General features: G+C 44.7%; 1 protein-coding gene across 2 annotated transcripts in view; it reads right to left on the reverse strand.

Annotated features, from left to right (window-relative positions):
* The window catches only part of mdy (diacylglycerol O-acyltransferase), a 46,869-nt gene that overhangs the window by 17,790 nt on the left and 7,471 nt on the right, over positions 1–21,608 (reverse strand). The window contains exons 2-5 of one of the 2 annotated variants that reach the window (XM_014357255.2): positions 15,314–15,442; positions 12,406–12,500; positions 5,294–5,346; positions 3,566–3,674 (exon numbers count right to left, since the gene is read on the reverse strand). In XM_014357255.2, the coding sequence (XP_014212741.2) occupies positions 3,566–3,674; positions 5,294–5,346; positions 12,406–12,500; positions 15,314–15,442 (386 nt within the window). The remainder of the gene's footprint in view (positions 1–3,565; positions 3,675–5,293; positions 5,347–12,405; positions 12,501–15,313; positions 15,443–21,608) is intronic. The other variant, XM_014357256.2, reaches the window with a different exon arrangement.

The raw sequence follows: 21,608 nt of genomic DNA on the forward strand, positions 1-21,608 counted from the left end.
GATCCGCACTTTTGTTCGCCGTCCCACATATTTTCCGTTTTCCTCCACACACGGCAGATACTCGCGGATGTTTTCTCGTTCTCTCGGAGGCAGCCGGGCTCCTTATTACATCAGACGTGCTCGTGGGAGGAGAGAGTCGGGCGGTGGGAAAATCGCTTCCATCGGAAAGGGGATCAGGCAACGGAGGGGGGGAGGGGTGGAGATACGTATTGCCCGCCATTGTGTGCACGAGCACGCCGTAACCGATGGAAACGAAGCTTATGTATACCGCGGGTGATGCGTTTAAATTAAATGAGTCGTGCGCCTGCGACATGGACGGAAAAAATATGTTTCCATCTCGAAGGGCGGAAAAAAGGTGCATTCGAAACCACATACTCGCACCGAATGAATTGTGATCGCAAAGACTTATATCCTCGCGTAACAAACAATCCCCTATATATATGTATACGTATACCAAAGGGAGTACACATAGTGAAACGCAAATTCCGCCAATGCCGATGTTTGAACAGCGTCTCGGCGCGGCTGGGTATAACTCCCCCGGTATACGCGGTCAGTCGGGGGAGGGGCGATGAATCAGTTTGGAATTTCGGGGAATTCACGCCCGAGTGGCCGTCTTAAGAGCTTAGCGAGCGAGAGCCCCGTAAGCCCGCGTCTTCGCAGTGGTCGAGCACTTGACGGGCCAATCGAGACCCGTGAGGCGTGTGAAAATACCTCCACGTTTTTCGATCTCCGATTGCGGATTCCACGGTGATTGTCCATTCGATAGGACGCCTATAGACGCGAGGAGCCGGCTTTTTGCTCGGAGGAGCGATGCCTCACGCAGTTGGGAAAACTATAATTTCCGGGCCTAATTTCAGCCGGATTATTCAGCACGAGCGTGCACGGCGGGGGGAATATCAAGAGATATAGGTAGGCGGCGGCTAAGGTATAATATATAATATATACGAGGGAGCAAAGAATGGAGGGGGAGGGAGGTAAGAGCTGCAGCCTACAACGAGCTAGTTAGCCTAACAGGTTGGCCGGGCTCCAAGGCACCATCGCAGCGCCCCTTATTCGTACGTAAATATATATACGTTTTCTCGGAGTAGCCGAGCTCGTATAGGACTATATATACATAAATGAAGGTATATAGCCATCCGCAAACGGATCTTACCTCTTGCTCTTGGACTTTTTTTAATCGTTCAAGATTTTTGGAATGTGTTGATTTAAATAATTAAAAAAAAAAACTGTAAAACTTCATTTATATCTCGCAAATCAACATAACGCGTGTGAAATGTATGTAAATATATAACTAAGTTGCACCTATATGCATAAATACAATAATCGAGGAGAATTAGTTTCCAAGAGAGCTCGAGTGTATAACGTCGCACATACCCCCCCCCCCCTTCTCCGTGGGGTAATCTGATGAGCGAAATTTACGAAAGAAAAAAAAGAGGCGCGCATAGCTTAGCATAATTTAGCCAAGTATACGAGGGGGCGGTAGCAGCAAGAGGCGAAAGGGGGAGTTTGAAGGGAGGAGTGCAGGTACACACAACAGAGAAGGAACGATAATGACGTTACGAGTTCCGAGTACAAATGCAATTGAAAGGAGGTGGTGGTGGTGTGACGGTGGCGGCGGCATCTTTCTCGACAAGTTTTGCGCTTCATATACGATGTACGTGCAAACGGGCTTGTGCTCCTGCGGGGCTGGAAGAGGGAGCTCGACGTTTCACGGTCTGCCAAACTCCTCGTCGAGTCTCGCGGCGCAGATGTGTGTAGGTGTTGTACAGAGGACCTATACATATATATCTGTAGGTACACGGCGAGCAGCCCCTCTGTCGCGAACAACTCGTGAAATTGACTTCTTCCTCGAGGGCTCGTGAGCCTGCATTTTTTAGCATATCGCAAAAATCACGCGACTACCCCACCCTCGCGGCTAAGACGTTGGCTCGCCGCTGATGTCCCACCGGGAAATGGCACAGCCGGAAGATTGGCACGTTAATTTCAGCCGCAGCTATATACCGGTGATCCCGAAACTTTGAGGGATGTTGGTTCGCGAAGTAGGCAGGAGGTTGGGTGTTGCGCGAAAAAAAAACATTCCCCCGGATTTGAAGAATTTACGAGGGATGTAAGGAGAGGAGGACGGCCGTAAATCAGAAAACTTAATTAGCGCCGGTGTTTTGCGATCGTCTCGTTCGGGACAGGCTCGTTACGATGGAAGAGAGGACGAGGAAATAACAAAGATTTATACACTGACGGAAGGGGGGGAGCCATCGGAGAAAGTATAAAACAAAGACATCGGGTGTGCGCGGACATGGAAAAAGAGGAGCAGCTGCAGTATTGGCGAGGGGGGTGCTGCGGTGCACGTGGCTCCAGGAAATTACATTCGTACGTAGCTGGAAGCTCGCGCCCTCCCTGGCAAAGTACTGCCGTGTACACGTAGGGAGGGGGGGTATGGCGACGAATTTTGAATAACAAATCGCTGCAACTCTCGGTTGTCCGACGAGTCCCAGGTAGCACCATCCCTCGCAGAACGGAGGCTTTCTTGGGGGGTGTACCTACCACCTATACGTATACTATATTATATACGTGGGAACGGTACGCGCTTGCTGCCGCGTCACCGGGACTCTCGGAGTAAACAAGCCGGAATACCAACCGATTTCGTGCAATCCGAATAACGAACTTGTATACCCTCCTCTCTCTCTCTCTCTTTGGCTTTTTGTGTTTGAGAAGACGACAAGAGGGTAAATGTTACCTTCGTCCTCGTCGTCTTCGACCAAAGATGCGCAGCTAGTATATATTAAAAAGAAAAAAGGATACGAGAGTCGGGAAAATTAGCTTTTCCAGAAGGTGCGTACAAAAGGTACACCCATTTCGCAACAAAGTTTAACGGAGAACATTCCGTTAGTCGCGACATGGGATTACCCGGATAATGGCGTTTTACTTCAATTCCCGAGGCTTCCTCTGTACAAGTAGCTTCGAATCGACGACTACGGAGTATATATGATATTCATACGAGGTTGGCTAATTTTTCTCCCAATAGCGGTAAACTTTGCGATGCAGAGCGAGTTTTTGGAGTTACGAGGACAGAAGTCGTATCTATACATACACCTTACGTATGAGGAGGACGAGAGAAGGAATATACTGGGATTATTTCATCATCTCCCTCTCTGGGAGTGACTCCTCGAGAAGTTGTCCAGTTCTATTATTTATAGTTTTCGAACGTTTGTTTGTCCGTTGGTATTTTTTTATTTTTTTTTTTTATTTTGATTAATCGCGAAGGAGCAAAATTACGGCGATCCATCAGCGGGGGGCAACAAATTGAGAAGTTCAATCATTCGAAACTGACGGAGGGGCCCATAGATCAAGTCAGCGACGCGTCCCGGAAGCTGCGCGCCGCCTGTAATTACATTTGCATGCGAGAACGCAACGATAGGCCCCCGCCCGTCCATCCGGTGCGACTCCCGTCCGTCACGCCCCGTGTACCGGGGGACACGTGAGCTACCCCTTGACCCTGTTATATTTGTTTCGAGCGACAGAGAGAAGAGGGACCAAGTTGTACAATCAAAGGTAAAATATCACTCACTCAAGCTGAATCCTGTCTCCTTCACGTGGATGACGACCATCGGCACGAGCACCATCACTATGAGGTTCACCACGTGGAACACCATACCCGGACCGTGGGCTATGAGATCCTGCAAGAAGAAACAGAGATAGACAAAAAACTGCAAAATTAACAAAGTAGGTATATATACAAGCCAACGGTATACAATTAGCTCGTTCGCCCGTGAATTTAAAGACGGAAGGAAGAAAGAAGGAGGGAAGAATTCGCAATCAGCCCCAGGGGATCGAGTGGGTGTCGCGCCGTCTCGCACAAAGAATCAAACGGGTCAAAACATTCTTGAAACGTTACGTGCCGGTAGTAAGGGAGACTTGGCACCGGTCCCCCCCGACGAATTGCAGCTAAGCTGTACACTTATACATATATATCTACTTATCTACCTAGCCCCCTCTCTCACCCTCTCTTGCTCGCTGTATGTATATATAGGGCGCACTCCAGCAGCAACAAACCTCTTGAACCAATCACTTCAGCGTGGAGAGATCTCTTACTTGCGTCCGAGAATTCCAAGATACCTTACCTACTACTCGGCAAACTCCACCGCGCTTACCGAAGCGCCGCGAAAGAGGGATCCAGAGATATAGTACACGTATACCTGTAGTAGTGCACGTAGGTACGTATTTATATATAGTTGTACATCTTTCTTCTGTTAACTCAATAGCTAAAGACCCTTTGGTTTACCTTCCGGAAGCCCGATTTCTCTTGTTCGACCTTTGCTTTCCGCCGTACAAATACATACCCTTTCCCATTCACGTGTAAGGGGGGTGCACGCGCTCACGAATTTTCTGCATCGTCCCACAAGACCATCCAATAAACTTATTTAGCCATATTCGTTTGATCCGTATATATACTTATTGGATAAAATAACAACTACGCCCGTAGGTGTGTATGTACTATTTGTTGTATCAAAAGCCTGGAATTAACGTGCAAAAGTTATAATTAATTTTATCGCGTTTACAGTATTTCCCCCATTTGTTATGCGTATGAGAACGAATTCAATTACGGGACTAAATTTCATGGTTTGTGTGTGTATTGGGTAATGAAGTATATATTATACTGGGAAATCGCCCGTGGCGGTATCAAGTCAGGAACAGGTGTAGAGTGGAGCTCCGGCGGTGGGTAATAATAAAAGGGTCAAGCTGGCAGCCAAGGCGAGTTTATACGTAGGTCGACGCGTAAAACCAACTGGACATACGCGCACCGAGAGTTGCGGGGGTGTCGGTACATACATACGCGTGCACGCGTATACGAATAAGAGCCAAATTTCCCATTTGCCCGTGACGCGGATATCGCTGCACTTGCGGGCTATGCCGGAGAGTTTACAAAAGCGATTTCGCTGATGTGGCCGCGCGTAATCGATCGCCTATACATCGCACGCGTTACATATATTTAAAGAGAGAGGGTAGCTCGATGGCCTGTATATATATGTATGCACGCGTTTGTTCTGCCGGGCAGGTGATATCGACGAGGAGAGAACAAATTTGCGCGTAACAGCGGGTATATACAGGTTAATTTGCATCGGCATGGCGGGTAATAGCGCGAGAGTAACGCGTTATTTTGCCAAGAGCCGGGAAATTCGGTCAAGGGATCGAAAGAATAGGCGTCATCGATTTTTCCATGATGCAGGAGAAGGGGAGGGTAAACTTTTTCTTTGAGAAAGATTGTTGATGAAAGTTATGAGAGTGGGGGTCTTACCATAGCCAGGCCCTTTTCGATAAGTAGACACATGACCACAGGAACTGTCGAGTCTGAAACAGAAAAAAAAAAAAAAAAAAAAAACAACAATACAAGATTATTGCAGTACCAAATCGTTTGCGATCGACTCAAATTAGTCTTGCGGGTGAAAATGATGTATCGTAATGTGTTGCACGAGCCGACAAAGTACCTTCAACGTGTACCAGCAATTATCCGCCGTAACGGCAAAATCGTTGCGTCACGAATAACAGTCGGAGCGACGACACGAGGTGTCAATTTGCGCGTCGCTTCGCGCAAACGTGCAGGTGCATGTACACCCGACCGTATAACATTACACCGAAGTACATGACAGCTAGCGGCATAAGCTGAATCGCGCGGTTTCGACGCGCTGTCATACTGTCCCATTGATTCGCGAAAAAAAATAGTCGACTCGGGTGATGAAAAGCGTGATTCTTTCTGTCACTCGCGGTCGAGGATAACAAGTGCGAGATCCCCTATCGCGAATCGCAAAAAAAAGGGGGTTACAACCCGCACTTGTCTCGCTCCCGCTTTGTTTTTTATTTTCTTTTTTTTTCCCCCAAGTGGAAAGGTGTACGCAACCTAGTTTTTCGCTCCCGATGTAAAAACACAAGAATCATCCAATTAGCAGCTGACGCACCAAAGCACCTGGCAGCTGTTCTCCCCCCCTCGCGGCTCTATGCATGTAAAGAAAGTATCATATAACAAGCACCTCTGGGTATGTTCCCCCCCCTCGCGCGCTTCTTTCGAAAGGAGTGAGCTGCGAATTTTTATTTGAGGCCACGCGCGGATATGTATATTGTCGACGTTTCTCTTTTGCCGAGAGAATTCGCGTTACGCGTACACATGTGCAGGTAAAAGCGCGCTAATATACACAAGAACGGAGGAGGAGAGCCTTTGGACGGGGAATTCGTCGACTGTGCTAGCCCTCTTTTGTCCAGCGCGCGCGGCGTGAAAAAGCTCCGCGAGGCTCGATTTGCCGGAAACGGAGGGGGAGAAAAAAAAAAGGAACCACCAACCCCTTCGAAACAGCACTGGCTCGTTCGTTGTAAAGGCAACTCGAGGAATTTCTCTCTCTGCGGGGAACGTGCGGGCATTAGAAGTTTAAGTATTATAGACTTTAAATCCTCAAAGCTGTGCCGGGAGGGGATGAAAGTAACGCTGGCCGCTGTTGGAATTCCAACAAACTGACCATCAAAGTTTCGGGCGATTTATCTTTTTTTTCCCATTCATACTGCTTTTATTGCTCCGCCGAAAATTTTCAGGTGGGCCTTTCCATGATGCACTCTTTTTCGTTTGTTGTACTTTCCTCTTTGAAATTATACATTATACGTACGACTCGTACTAATTATCGTGAAAAGAGTAGGTACTTATTTCATCGGATTTAAAGCATTTAAGCAAAAGAAAAAAGAAAAAAGAAGAAAAAAAAATGCGGCAAGCTCGAAAAAGAAAGTTTGGCCGAGAGTCGTAAGGGCGGGTGGATGTGTATAAGCTTTTCTTTACGAGACTGCAGAGCGAGGGAGCAAATTTCCCTGGTGGGGAATAAATCCGTAACGGTGCTTACACGGTGTTAACGGGAGCTGTTACTTACACACCTCGTCGCTTTATTTATGCAAATATTTTTCGACTCTCGACGAATTACCAGCAGGAAGGTGCAGGTATACTTGTTTTCATCTGACGAACGGAGAAACACAAGGGAAAATTTGTTAATAAAGAGTATAAGAGCTGCTCTCGCTGTATAGGTATACAGCTTATTCCACGAAGTGAGGCCCAGCCGGTATATTCCTAAGAGCGAAAGTATCCAACTTACAACTCACCTGTGCTGATTTTTGTATTTTCAGCTCGGGTACCAGAATAATTCAAAGGCTCATTGTTTGCCATTGCGCTCCGGCGATCGATCGATAAAAAGGTAAAAATGTTCATCAAAGTAAGAAAAAAAAAGGGGGGGGGGAAAGTTGACAGAGACAGATAGAAAAAAAACGTTTCTCCCTCGAGTAAAGAGAATCTCGCTGGAGCCTCGGCTCTTGTTAATAATGTACATGTACTTGGCTGCACGGGGGTCCGGTAAACGAATGTAGCCGAGCCCCATCCAAAGTTAAAACAAATTCCGCGCATTATTCCGCTCGTTACGTACAACGAGGCCCCACTCCCTCCGACTCTTTGCGAGATGTGATGTGTGTATATATATATATGTATACCTAAAGAGGCCAAGAAGAAGAGAAAAAGTAGGCAAAGAAGTGTAACTACACACCGTCGTCGGAAGGGGGGAAAGTAGGGTCAAGGAGCGAGGGAACAGCGTTTGCTCCTAACTCGTTAAGAGCGCGTCGGCGAGTTACTGCTCGAGGCCACCTTCTCTCTCGGCTCTCCTTCCTTCATTCGACTCTAAACTTAAGCGACAGCCGAAACTTGACGTTGTGTTGCGGCAATCGTCGTCGCGCCAAACGTGCTGTCAGGTATACCCACCCAACCCCTTGGTGGTGCACGTATTGTTTCGTGGACCCACCCCCACGGGTATGTATACACTATGTACCTCTCTAATCTCGCTGTAGGCTATACATGTACGATTACTATTGAAAATCAAAGCTTCATTAGGGCGGTCCAACTTTACTGTTGTTGGGCACTGTTTGCTGTTGCTCCCCCGTCCTTGTTGGTTAGTTTTAAGGTAATTAATCAAAGTTTGATGTTAACAGCAATAGGTGCCTGTATACAAATAGGGTAAATGTTTTTTATACACCGCAGGGTATCTCGTTTTTGCTACACTTACATTTCTTTCAAAGAATTAATTTTAAAAAATGTATATAATCGTGTTTTTATCGTTCAAAGCACCCAAGAGCCGGGGATTCAGTCTCAAAATTGAATCTCACAATCAATTAGATTCGCACGGAGCCAACACGTGCTGGGAAATTCCTAAGTAGGTGGTTCGCTCAGTTGGACGAAAACAGAGAGAGGAGAAAGGAGCTAAATTTGCAAGGGGAGGAGGAGGAGTAGAGCCCCGGCTGGCTCTGCAGGATGGGAAGAGCGATTGGCTCCCTACCGAGGCTAATGAAGCGCTGGTGATATAATGAATTAGCTGATCCCGCCGGGCCCGCAAGCGCAATCACTCTACCCTCACCCCCCCCCTCCGCTCTGTTATATCCGCGAAATAATTAATCCCCTAATCGCGGAACACAGCCCCCACGATTGCGGCAGAAACTTTACTCAAAAAGTAATCTACACACCGCTGCTCACTACGTGCATGTAATATATGCAGAGGAGCCAATTATTATACGAATAAGCGCGAAGAAAAGGAAAAACGCCATATATACCTATGTATAAACATTATAGGTTTGCACGATAAGGATGGATGGTTTTAAAGAGGTGCACGGAGGATTATTGTCCTAAATAATCACTGTTCTCACATGCAAGCACTGAAAACTTCGATGAACAATAAAAGAGCATCGTCAATAAGCATGTATGAACAATAAAGTATGATGTATGACACGTTATTTTTAAGGTACACTGATAACAAAAAATTAAGGTGCGTGTGCACGGTCATTTTGCGTGTAAATATATCGTACATCGAAATTCTCGATGTACGACACAGCGTACACCGAGATTTTCGATGTACGACACAGCGTACACCGAGATTTTCGATGTACGACGCAGGATGCATCCAAAATCTCGGTGAAACTTAAGGTGCCGTGTAGGATATTTATAAGTTGACACTTTACAGGTTATGTGGCTCGTATCATATGGTTGTGAGTATCAAACGTTCCTGGTTACACAAACGCATCATTAAAACTTTGTACCTTGCAACTTATTGAAAAGTCAAACCCTTTATAAAAACTTCCCGTGTATCAATAACTTTATTAACGTATCATTGTATCATGGTATATGGATACAAAATCTCAACTTGGGTGACCGCTTCAACGTACACTGGAAATTTCAGTGAACGCTTCAACGTACACTGGAAATTTCAGTGAACGCTTCAACGTACACTGGAAATTTCAGTGAATGCAAGAGCGTTCACTGAAAACTTTGGTGTATGTATTGTGACATCGAGATTAGCAGTGTATGCACGCAATATAACCGTGTACATACACCTTAATTTTATGATGCTGCATGCACTTGAAATGTTTGTGTCATACATCGTACTTTTTGGTTACAACACATTAATTAACAAGGACGCTATTTTGAGAACCGACTTTTATTTGGACAATAATCCTCCGTGTGGTGTGCGCTTGCATGCGTATATACGACGTACCTGCAACGGGGGAAGAAGGTTGGCCGGCGGTCGCCAAGATTCTGAAATATGAGGGGTTATTATGTGATGGGGCTGTACCCATAGTTCCCCGGCGGCGGTGGCGGCTCTTACGTATACACGCGTAAATAATGCAGCCACTTAGTCGGGCTACCTCCTGATTCATCCCAGTCGGGGCTAGTATGTGTATACATATATATGTATACGTGTGCCTTTCGAAAGTTTTTTGGCTCCTGCCCGGCACTTTCTTCTCTGCGAGCCTTGCTTTTGTTGCGAGGGCATGTTGCAAAATGAACGCAAGAATATACCCCGAGCTGCTGCTGCTGCCAACTTGTTTTTTCCCACATAATCGTCTTCTTTGCGAGAAAACCGGTAATCGCTCTTGCCCAACGCCCGAGGCAAGAAACAGCCGTGGCGTTTATTAACGAGGCTTTTTCTCTTTCCGCGCCCCCTCGAAAACTACGTTATTTGCTCGATCGTTTGTTCAAAGTAACCCCCTAGCTCGCGAGTGCTTGTATTTTCAAACAAATGTTACAATTTTCAGTACAATTTTAGGGAAAAAGTTTTTTTTTTTTTTTGCTCGCGAAATGGGAGCGAAGCAAGGAGATTTACTCGCGACAGTGCGGCGGGATGTTTTTTTCATGGAGAGCCCACACACACCTGTTATAAATCCCGAACGTAATCAGGCGCGAGAAAGAAGAGTAGGTGGAGAAGGGCGGCAAAGACAAAGTGCGTCTGAGGGAGCAGAGACTTTTTTTTTTTTTTTTTTTTTTTTCATTTTCAATTTTTCCCGTGATGCTCCTTTCCGGAGGGACTCCTCGAGGCTTTAAAAGCTTAGGCACACGAGCCAGGGTTGTACTATCTGCTACACGTGCTCTTCCACTTTCATCTTTGGCACGTAATAATTTTTCAAAGGGAGCCTGCGCCTCCAAGCTTTTTTAATTTGAAATTCTACTCTGGAAATTGCACAAGAGCAGATGCACTTTCAAAGAGAAAAAAAAAAAAGGGAAGAGAAGAGAACTGATAAAGAATTTTGATGAAAAGCATGTTTACACGTGCGTAATTGAGCGCATTGCTTTTGTTTCGCAAGACAAACTCGATGTAGCGGCAGCTCGAGCAAGTCGGGCTTAATGTTATTGGAATCTCCGAAGAAAGCATGGAGTAGTGCCAGGAAAACTGGCAGACAACCACCCGCGCATTCTTTGTTGTACACCTGCCTCGCGCTGCTGTATTGCTACTGAAAAGGAAAGAGCAAACGCAAGAGGCACGAAATGCGCGCAGGTTCGATCGAATCCCTTTATTTGGAAAATTAAGAAAATACCACGGAAGATGGAATTAAACATCATTGCGCATGTAATTGACAATTTTTCACGTCTAACTTGGTAAATGTGACAACGAAATATATGTTTAGTTCATTAATCTCCAAAAATTTTACATTTTTTTTCATATTTTATTGCTAAAGGATGGTTATTTTTATGCCCACAAAATCGAGCACAAAATAAAAAAGCTCAATTAGTTTATTTAGTATCACTCTTATCATTGGTAAATGACGTATTTAAGAGTCACATATATTTCTACGTTCAACAGATTTTGTCTTGAACCCATTTAAAGTAAGACATGTACGCTAGAGCGAGAACTGAACCGACTGACCTATTGACCTATATCAGCTGATATAGGCAACAACGACCTATGGAGTAAAAGTATATAAGAAGCGTAAAAAAATAGTAAAAGAATAATCAAAAACGCGTGAATGTACTATACTACTTGTTGCTCTGATCCAAAAGTTTGATTTTGCATAAAAGTTAAGCCTCTTGTTTCACCCCGTTACCCCCTTGTCCGTATGAAATTTCAAAATCATAATTAATATGTTTTGTGTACTTTCTTACTCGTTCTTACTGATCCAAAACTATAAGCGCATCTTGTTTCGCTCGGACTTGTTAAACACTATGGGAAGTTGGATGCAATGAAAACTAAAAAAATTTTTTAAAAAAAGCCACCACAATTTTCATCATGTCAAAGAAGATGTGCACAAGTGGCCAGAGTATTACAAGTTTTTCTGGCTGAAAAAGGCTGCACTAGACTAGTCACTCCGATCTCACTTTTTGAGGGTGCAGATGCTTTCAAGACAATTTATTCAACTGCATCTTGGCTCGGCAAGAATCTCGAGCGCATAACTACCGCTTCGCGAGAAGTCGTGAAATGTGCTCGGGTAATTTTACTCGAGTAGACCACTTTGTGCCGCTGTCGCCGTGCTAAGCGTCGAAAAAACATTCCCAAAAGTTGTCAAAAAAAAAAAATCGTGTTTGCAGTTATTAACCGAGTCCGATGAAAAAAAGTCACGTTACGGACTATTTTCCGCGAGACGTTTAACAAGTTTTAGCTGTAAGTCGGATTGTAAACCGTACTTTTGGGACCAAAAATTTTCAACTTCGATAAAACTGCTGCCCTTGGGAAAAAAAAAAAATATATTAGATTGGTAAGTCTCAATCACGGAAGTTTGGAAAAGATCTTAAAGATTATCGAGATCATCAAAAATATTGGTTTCCGAGCAAAAAACGGTCGACCTCTATTATCCTAAGCTAACAGATTGAACAAATGTGCTTACATAAATACGATATCATATATTTGTAAAAAAAGTCTTTCTGGATTTAAAAAAATGTGATTGTGTAATCTAAAAATTTTCAAGGAATAATTGATATTTTCACCCTTTGTTGAATTGAAAATAAAAAACTCAAGGTAAAATGTATTCTTAAAACCAAAGAGTATTAATTCTCGAAAGAGTTTTTTTTTTTTTGTAATCGTCCCAGTTGGTTTTTTGTTTTTCATAAAGAAGTAAAAGTAAAGAAAAACTTACAACAAATCAGCAGGATCGAGGGGTACTCGTTGCCGTCGTAGTTCTTGCCGCTGAGGAAAAGAAACCATTGGCGCGGGTCGACTCTGATACCGTACCTACGGGCAAAGGAAAAATCAAGAAGTGGAGAACCAGGAGCAAGAGAAAAAGAAAAAAAAAAAAAGGACTTGGCACTCGCTTCGGAGTTAGCCGGCAGCGCTCTGCGGTCATTCTTTGACTCCCACGCTATACCAGGTCGGCCGGCAAACCGTCACCCGATGTACAAGCTTGCAAGAATCGCTATTAACGTCCAACCCCAACCTCGCGAGAAGCCTTGTAAAAAAAGAGGGTCGTCCCCACGGGCTTTAACTCTCCCTCAAGTAAATAATGAAAGCTTTTCTCTCGACGAGTCGAAAGCATTTTTCATCCACAAAAGGAATCGGTGCTTTTTGGTCCCTTCGATCGAATTTCCATGCACTTGTTTTATCCTTCAAACAAAACCTTTCTTGCAGAATATCGTGTTCTCCCGTATATAAGCAAAAAATTGCTGTACAACCTAATGTAAGAGAGATTGTATTTTGTTTCAGGAATCATACGACTAGCTCATCGGCAGGGCGACCTCCGCTCACGCGCGTGCAGTTCCATGGCATTCCGCTTAAGATTTTGCAAAGCGACGCTCAGCCGAATGTATAAGTTATGGCCGCGTCGCAAAACCCACGGCATACATATATATGTATATAAGGTATATACTGGACGAGATGCCGGGCATAAAGTTTCGCCAAAGCCTCTGCTCCGCACTTTGAACTTTTATCGGCGCTGGGAATGTCGCCCGTGCTGGGCTCTTTCCGGGGCAGCTCGCGTCCGTCTCTCTGATGGCTTCATCCTCTCTCTTCCAGGCTCCAACTTCGATATAACGTAAGCGATTTCATTTTAGAAAACCCACTTCCGTGATTCTCCCCTTATGCTCTTTTGGTGACCCCCTCGATTAACTCAAACTGTGGGCAAAAGTTTACCCTGAAAAATAATTGCGAGAGTCCCCCCTTTTTTCTATATAAAAAACTGTAAATAGATTATAAATGGTTCCCATGAGTTTGGTTCAAACAGTAGTATACTCTCTCGATCCAACTTTCGCGGGTATAGTCGTAATAATGGAGTCGTCAGGCAAAGCGGCTTAGGGGAGGGATGGTCACAAATTCGGGCTCCGTTACGCTGTTGGTGGGCTTAGGAAAATCAAGTCCACCGCCGGTGCAAAGCGGGGGTGTACAGCGAAAGGCGGTCCAGTTCGAAGCCGAGCAATTAAGGAGCCGAGACGAAAGTTTGCGCGGAGGAAAGTTTTTACCCCCCGCTCGCGCCTCGGCTCCTTAACGAGCGTTATAAATTTTTGTTGCGCCCTCGCAGGAGAAGGAAGGAGGAGGGGCCGCTACTGTTGGCCACACCGCGGCAGCCTCGAGAGCCGCGATAAAAATCTCGCTAAAATTATTCATGGGCTGCGACTCGGTCTTTCAAAGTCTTCTCCCCCGACGTCGCGCTTCCGGACTCGAGATCGAGGGGCGAGTAAATACCCCCGCGCTCCTTGCACTTGGCGTGCTTTCGACCGCAGGAACATTACGCTGTGCTACTTCTTCTGATCAATACAACATATACATTTCCGTACTCTGTAACGACCGCGTGATTTCGAAAAAACGGCGTTGTATTAAAATATCGAAAATAATCATTCCCGTCTGAGTGCAATTCGAAGAGGCGTGTAACAGAGCAACAATGGCAGCGGCCCCGTCCCGCCAAACTATTCGGAAATTTAATGGAGAAGAGGGGGAGGGGGGATGCAATTTATACCCCCAATCAAGTTAATTTTTCGGAAAACTTGCACGGCTCGCTGATGTAAAGTGTAGCAGCACGAGCTGCGCCCCTCGTGAATTTTCGGGGCTTTAAAGTTAGCAGTTCGACGTAGGCTGTGTTTGTATTTCCAAATGTAATCCCGAAACTTTGGCGCAGCTACCCCTCGGCTCCACTTGGCTCACGAGAGCCATCCCGGACACTCAAACATCCCCGGGAACGATAATCATCGAACTAATTTCCCCTTGTGCACATACACACCCCAAGACGCATCAACGGGATAAATTGATTGGCCCAATACCGGGGGCCGCTGAGCGACTGATTCTTCCTGGAAATTCCCCGAGATTGCTCGGATGGATGCGATAGCTCGGGCAACTCGAGATCCTGCTGAGTCGCGTCTGTCGAGAGCCAATCGGGCCCACCTCACTTCCTCCGGCATCGATCAAAATTCAACATCTCTGTTTGACTTCCTCCCCCCTGCCTATATATCTATATACCTATCCGGCATATCGGTCGCTGCGTGTGGCAGCTGCTGCATCCCCCTTTACAGTGATACCGACCATGCGTATAAAGCGTCGACACCTATAGATATGTGTGTGGCAGACGGTTTTTTTTTTTTTTTTTTTTTTTTCCATCTGTTTTTCGTTCCGTTTCTCTTTTTTCGGCTTTTACAGCTAACAGCTCTGCTCGTACGAGGGAAATCCACGGGAATGCCATTTTTTCGGCCCACCCGGGCTTTTTGTTCTCCTCTTCCACTTTTTTCGGCATTTTAAACACCCTCTCGGCTTTTGAATCAACATTTTCGATTTTTATTTTCCAGAAAGTAGATCGACTTGCTCGAATGAATAATTATTGATGATAATAATAATAACACTTTCGAGAACAAACGATCGCGTCGAACAGAGCTGCTGCTGCTGTCTGGGTGTTGCGAGGCAAGCTTTTTTTTTACCGCTTTGTTCGTAATACTCACTCTGACGAACGATTTCAATTAAAAAAGTTATCGGGAGCACGAAAAATTGGCTTCGTTATATATCGGTGGAGCGTACAGGAGCCAGGGGGAGGAGAATCACAAAGGTCAATCATCGAGGTTGGAACTCACTTTATGAAGTTCTCCAGTAGAAGACGAACGCCGCCGATGCCCAGCAGCAGGAAACCCCAGTTGACGAATCCCGTGAAGTTGTCGAAGCCGGAGCTCCACGAGAAGAGACTGTCCCTCGGCCTGTGGCATCTGAAACAGGTGGTATAAAGTTAAGACTTTGATTGAAGGGCGACCGATGGGGCGTGTAAAGCTTATCATATTTCATTCGGTGTGTAAGTTATTGTGTGATTTATTTATTGGGTGGCTTAAAAAGTGGAGCAAAGAGGGAGTATCGACGTTAAAGTTGCATTTGTGATTTTTTGTAAGCGCAAGTTACTGAATTTTCAATAAGTATTTCGGTCGAAATGAAACTTGAAAAGAAAATTTTTTTTATTCATCGCTATTCCTAATGCAATACTGAGGATAAGTGCAATTCACTTTGAATATTAAAATTTATTGTAAAATCAACATTTTAAATACTTTGACTATTTTTTTATTTTCTACATTATTTCTTCTTTCAAATTGTAGTGCATTGTTTATGTTGCAAACAAAAAGACATTAATACATTACAGTGTTGTAATTAGTAATTGAAAAAATTTTTTCAGCAGAAAGCATTCCAATTTGAGCAAAAAATTATAGTTCAAAAATGTTGAAAAAGTACATCCGTGCCCGAGTCTGCTCGTGAAAGAAATTCGCTTGAATTTTTTTACGTACGAAAATGAAGAATAATTCTGATTAAAATATCATGCATGGATAAAGTAATTAACAACTTTGATTAAAATTCAAATAAAGACTACATGTATTCACATCAAATTCCTCAAAGTTTGCCCGTCTGTAAGGAAGTACAGTACCGGGCATGTTTTACATTAACCCTTTCAGCTCATATTTTTCTCTGTTCTCTACACCTACTCCTTTGATACGCTCACTCCTACGTGGGTTAGCTCATCAAGCTGCACGTATTTAAACAACAACGTCGGCGACGACGTATTTTTACTCGTCCATTTCAAGAACAGGTGAGCGCGTGTGCTCGTCAATTATGGAGGCGGAGTTTTTAATGCGGCAGGTCCGCGGAGTCAGGAAAAACGCCGTACCTCCCTTGTCTCTTTTATTCTCAAACGCCGCACCATTTCTCGCTCGTACATTTGTAAATTTGCCTAAAAAAACAGAGATAAGCGAAATTCGCTGCAGATTTTCAAACGCACACCTGTCGGACAGGAAAAAAAAAAAAAAAAAAAAAACATAAAAATTCCGCTCCCAACCGACTCTGTCTGCCCTTCGCTCTTCCCAGCTAAAAATTTCCAACGTCGAGTTTGAAGAATCGCTCGCGCCAGCCACGTTCGAGCTTTTCCTCCGGCCCTACGCTCCCATTCCATGCGAAAATATATACTCACTCCTCCCGGCAGCTCATAGCTAAGACGCTCGGGATGTATTCCAAGGGCGTGCGCATGATAAATCGCGTATTCTTCGCTTCGCGCTCACCCACCCCGAGAGATGTGATGGTCTCTACCCCCCCCCTTCCACCCCTTGTACACATACATGTATACTTATATATAACCATCCAGTGTACACCGCATGCACAGGGGCGACAGCAGAGTCTCCCGACGAGTTTTTGAAACGAGGGGGCTGCACTTTAAAAGCCATTTGCCCGACGACCCCTTTCTTTTTTCCACATTTTTTCGAATTACGCAAATCGCGGCCCAAAGTGGATGACGAACTTTTTAAGCGGCCCCGAATAATACACCAGCCTCGCCGAGCTAATAATGCCGCGGGTCGGCCGCTGTTTTGATGCCCCTCCCGCGATAGGATGAATTAGGGGGTCATTGAGAGTACTTGGGTATACTTGAGTAAAGTTGACAAAATTTGAGAAAAGTAGCGGGGTGGATTCAGTGATATTTTGCTTGGCTAACAGCCGTGAACTCTAATGCGCTTATGTTCTTACATTTGTGCTGATGGCGCTGATGCAGCGCGAGGAGCGTATATATTATATATGTATAGATGTATACGTGCATGATTATGCGAGGGAAGATGGAGACGCGGAGGAGAGCATAATACGGTGATTTATTACGGATCATTTGTCATGTTTTCATAACGCGCGGCTTGCATATACAAACTATGCTGGCTCCGCTGGTTTCGCTCCCTCTGTTTTTATTTTGCGTTTTCGTTGGGGCTTGAGCGTGCGCGAAGCAATTTTTTTTTTTTTCTTCTTTTCCTTTTTTTAAATCCAACTGTTTCTTTTTAACATTTAGCGCGGTTCATCAGGTTTGCACGAGGAGCACTTGAGTCGCAACAACTTTAAATTCAACACCAACCAGTGTGGCATACTTTTATTTTTAGGAATGGAAATTTCATGCAGTTCCGCGTGAAATGTTGAAAAATTAAAAATAAGGTTCAACTCGAAAAAAATAACGCGCTAGTCCTTTCGGTGGGACAACTATACGATGGGTAGCGCTGTGCATCACGTCGGGGGCGTCAATTCCAGAACTTTTTAAAGATTTACAAAAGTTTCGCGATTGACTGGATCCTGCGCGCCGAAGCTGCTGCGAACCGAATGGGCCAAGATTGTACAGGACGGATCTTACATCATATTATCCCCGGACTTTCACGCCCCAAAGTGAAGGGACTCCCCGGCGAAAAGTTTTCTGTGCTCTCGCTAAGGGGAAAATAAAGAACGCGTTTTGCCCATTCACGGCAACCTGTACAGCACACGTGTTCGCACCCCTTCCCTCCCCCCTTCCCTGTATAGTTCCTCTTCGAGTAAACTTTTTTTTTTATTCTACAAAGTGAGTCGTAGGTGTACCCGCACCTTTTAAAAGTTTTTAAATAAAAACAAAAAACTTTGCCATTTTTCGCGTGTATCCATCGGTGTTCCATCCCGTATTTATTTTGGATAATTGCGTGCTTTACTTTCCCACCACTAAAGTCGACAAAGGTATACCTATTACGTGTGCGCTTAATGCAAAAAGCAGGTAGAGACAGGAGGGGAGGGAGAGAGAAAACCACGGAGGAAGTAAGAACTGCGATGCACAAAGCCAACGCGACAATAGAGCCAGACAAAAGCCAAGGTTGAAAGAACAGCCGAGAGAAAAGAGGCCGGGGGGGTACATCATATAACGGGGGTGAAAAATATAGGTATATATACACGGGACGCGTTATTTCGCTTAAACATTGATATCGTTAAGAGGATTTGGGCGCTTCTGAAATTCGCTGCATTTCCGTTCGCTCCTCCCCCCCCCGAATCCATTTTCCCCCTTCAAGTTCCGGTTAAATTTTAATCAGAACCCCCACCCCCGAGTACCTATTCGTATAGGGCCTGCACTTTTGTTGTTTTTGAAAGCGCGTTGTGTTTTTACCGGGAAACGAATTGATGCGGCTGCGAAAATGTATTTTTCATGGGCCGAAACTGCAAGATTGCATTTTTTTTTTTTTTTTTTTGCCGCGTAATAGATGTTTATTACCTCTGCATGGGTGCGTGCAGTCTGCGATAAACAATTTAAAAAGCTGTGTTTGTAAGGGATTATACTGCGAGTTTTGAAAACAAGAGCAAAAGCTATACTCGTTTGGGGAAGGTAATTAGAAAACTGCGCTAAAAAAAGGTGGTTTGCATGTACACGTATACCTGCAGCTGAGTCATTACGAGCTGGTGAAATGTAAACAGCTTACACAAAGAAGCCCGTAAACATTATCATCGTTTATAAATTTACGCGATTGCACGGGAGCTTTGTATGCTTTTTTTTTTTTTTTTTTTTTTTTTAATTAAAAAAGTTAAGCACGATGTCGGATGGACGTTTGTTGTAAAAGTATGATAAATCTTTTTTTGACAATTGTACGAGAGAACTGTAACGTCACCGGCGACACAATAAAAGGTGAGTGTTTCCGAGTTGTTGGCCAAGGCTGTTACGTGAAAAATAATAAAAGGGGCGAGAGGTGGAAAGGGCAATTAAGAAAGAAACTCTCCTGCTGTGCTCCATGTTGGTTCTGTGTGTATGTTTTCCTCGGGGTATATGCTGGGGAAAAAAGGGAAAGCAGCAGGTTTATATGCACTGCTCTTAAGCCCAATAACTCTAGATGAAAAGCGGAAAAATTTAAACACAGAGGTAATAATACATCTACGTGTTTAGTTGCACTGCTGGAAAAACTTTACCCCAGGTGTAATTTAGCTTTTTTTTTTTTTTTTTTTTTTAATTAATCAGCGAAAGTATAAAAAGTTGTTATTTTTTAGAAACACCGGCAAAATTACAGCTCGTGCCCCTGCATGATATTAGTTTGTCGATTTATACGTTGAAGAGTGCACACATTACATATTCAATTGAATTATTCCGTGGAATGATTCCAGCAGTAGTGCACGTGGTAAAGGAAATGAAGAAATTAGCATCAGGTGTCAGAAACAGGGAGGGCGGCGCTCAAAGGGCTTATTTCCGGGTCGGTGATGATTACAAATGAGGAGTCACTGCAAAATTCAAATACATTTGAAACAGGATGGATTATGGTGTGCTGCAGCAGTGTCAGTTGAATTACACCTCGAACGGGAAAACGAACGAACGAATGAACTTTTCTCAAAGCGACACCTATAGATGCAACACGTCGTAGTCATAGTTTGTACCTGTACTTACATATTAGAATATACTTATGCTTTGCACTGGTATGTGGACTGGATTTTACAATTTATTGCATTATGCTCAAGACACCTCTAGGTCTGGTCCACTTATTTGTGGAAAAGTGGTTTAAATACCCTTAATTGGTTTCAACGGTAAAGTACTCCAATGTTATTGATTTACCATACCTATTTATTGTATACGTTGCACTAATTAATGAGCGTTACAAAAAAAAGTGACGCGACGATTGTACAACAATCAAAACAACTCTAAAGAAAGGATATAAGAGGGGGATCCTCCTGGAGTCACTCGTGCAGAAAGCACGCACAGATGCGACGGCTCGTGGTGTATACTATAACCCCCCCGGTATAGCAAAATTACCCATCACTGCAGCGGCGAGAGTTTTCGGGAATTCACGAAGATCGCGATAATTAATAGAGCGAAGGGAAGCAGCTCGTCGACGGTTCACTTGGCACACGCACATAACGTATGCACTATACGTGTGTGTTGTAGGTATATATATATATTTATAATAGCTCTACGGAAGAAGAGTCGACGGACGAGTATATGAATTTTTCTCGTCCTCCTGCCCGTCAAACCTGCAAGTGCACCAACACTCGCCGACGTGAAATTTCTCACGCATGAGCGGCCGAGCGTGCGAGAGAGGAGCTCTGCACACACACACTACCAACTGCTGCCTCTTCTTTTCTATTGTTTGAATTAACGCTCCGCGAGATCGCCCTCCCGCCGCGTGTCAAGCGGACGAAGCTGCCTCGGTGCACACCCGAGGGCCCGTTCAGCCGAGACACATTGAGCGTGAGGAGCGTTGCCGTTGGACCCCGATGGGAGTCGTACAGTGCCACCACCCACCACTGGTATGGAAAAAAAAAAAATCCCCAGGGAATTTCGCTTTTCGGAAGAATGACTGGAGCCACGCGTCTACTCGATTAATCCTCTCCCGGAGGTGGTGCGCGGGCCCATTGTGCGCTCGAGAATCGAAACTCGCTCGGCCGCGGTTTTATTGAATTTCGGAAAATGCAGTCGGCCGGTGCCGAGAGGCTTTCACCTAATCTGCCGAGCCGGACGTACAATGGGGAGGCAAAAGCCCGCACACAGCCGTGGTTCGACGCGCGAAAAAAATAAAACGCCGATCCCCCCTGGATTACAGACGTCTCCTCTCTACGCGTGTATATATACAATCTGCATGTGCGCCACTATGCGTCGAAACAGGGGTGGATCGCCTTTTTTTCCCGGGGTATAATTATCGGTGCGTGTGCTCTGCAGCTTGACGTATACCGCGGGCAGACACCGGAAGATTCGGTGACAAGTGAATGTTTTCGTCGCGGTGACTTTTCAAAGGAAGAACCAAAGCCAATTTTCCAGACTCGAGGGATAATAAGTATATATTGATACTTGAACGTGCAGGCAATGTCGCTACGAACGTCCATTTGACATTTTATTTATTCGCTGGCTGTCACGTTTTCAACTTTTTAGCATATTAACAAATAAATTAACGAAAAAGAACAGATGGCCAACAACGTTGTTATCATCTCGTCGAGGTAACCGCTTACTTTGAGGTTTCGTTACAAGAAGTATAGTCAAAAGCTTTAGCTTAGACTCGCGCGCACAATCACCTCACTCGGTAAGGTATATAAACGACTTTGCCGGTATAAAAATATGTATGATATATACAGAGCTGGGAAAAATTATACATTTCCAGTTTT

Source organism: Copidosoma floridanum, unplaced genomic scaffold, assembly GCF_036245765.1.
Source record: "Copidosoma floridanum isolate Cflo_tuat_1 unplaced genomic scaffold, Cflo_Japanese_pri ptg000012l, whole genome shotgun sequence".
NCBI lineage: Eukaryota > Metazoa > Arthropoda > Insecta > Hymenoptera > Encyrtidae > Copidosoma > Copidosoma floridanum.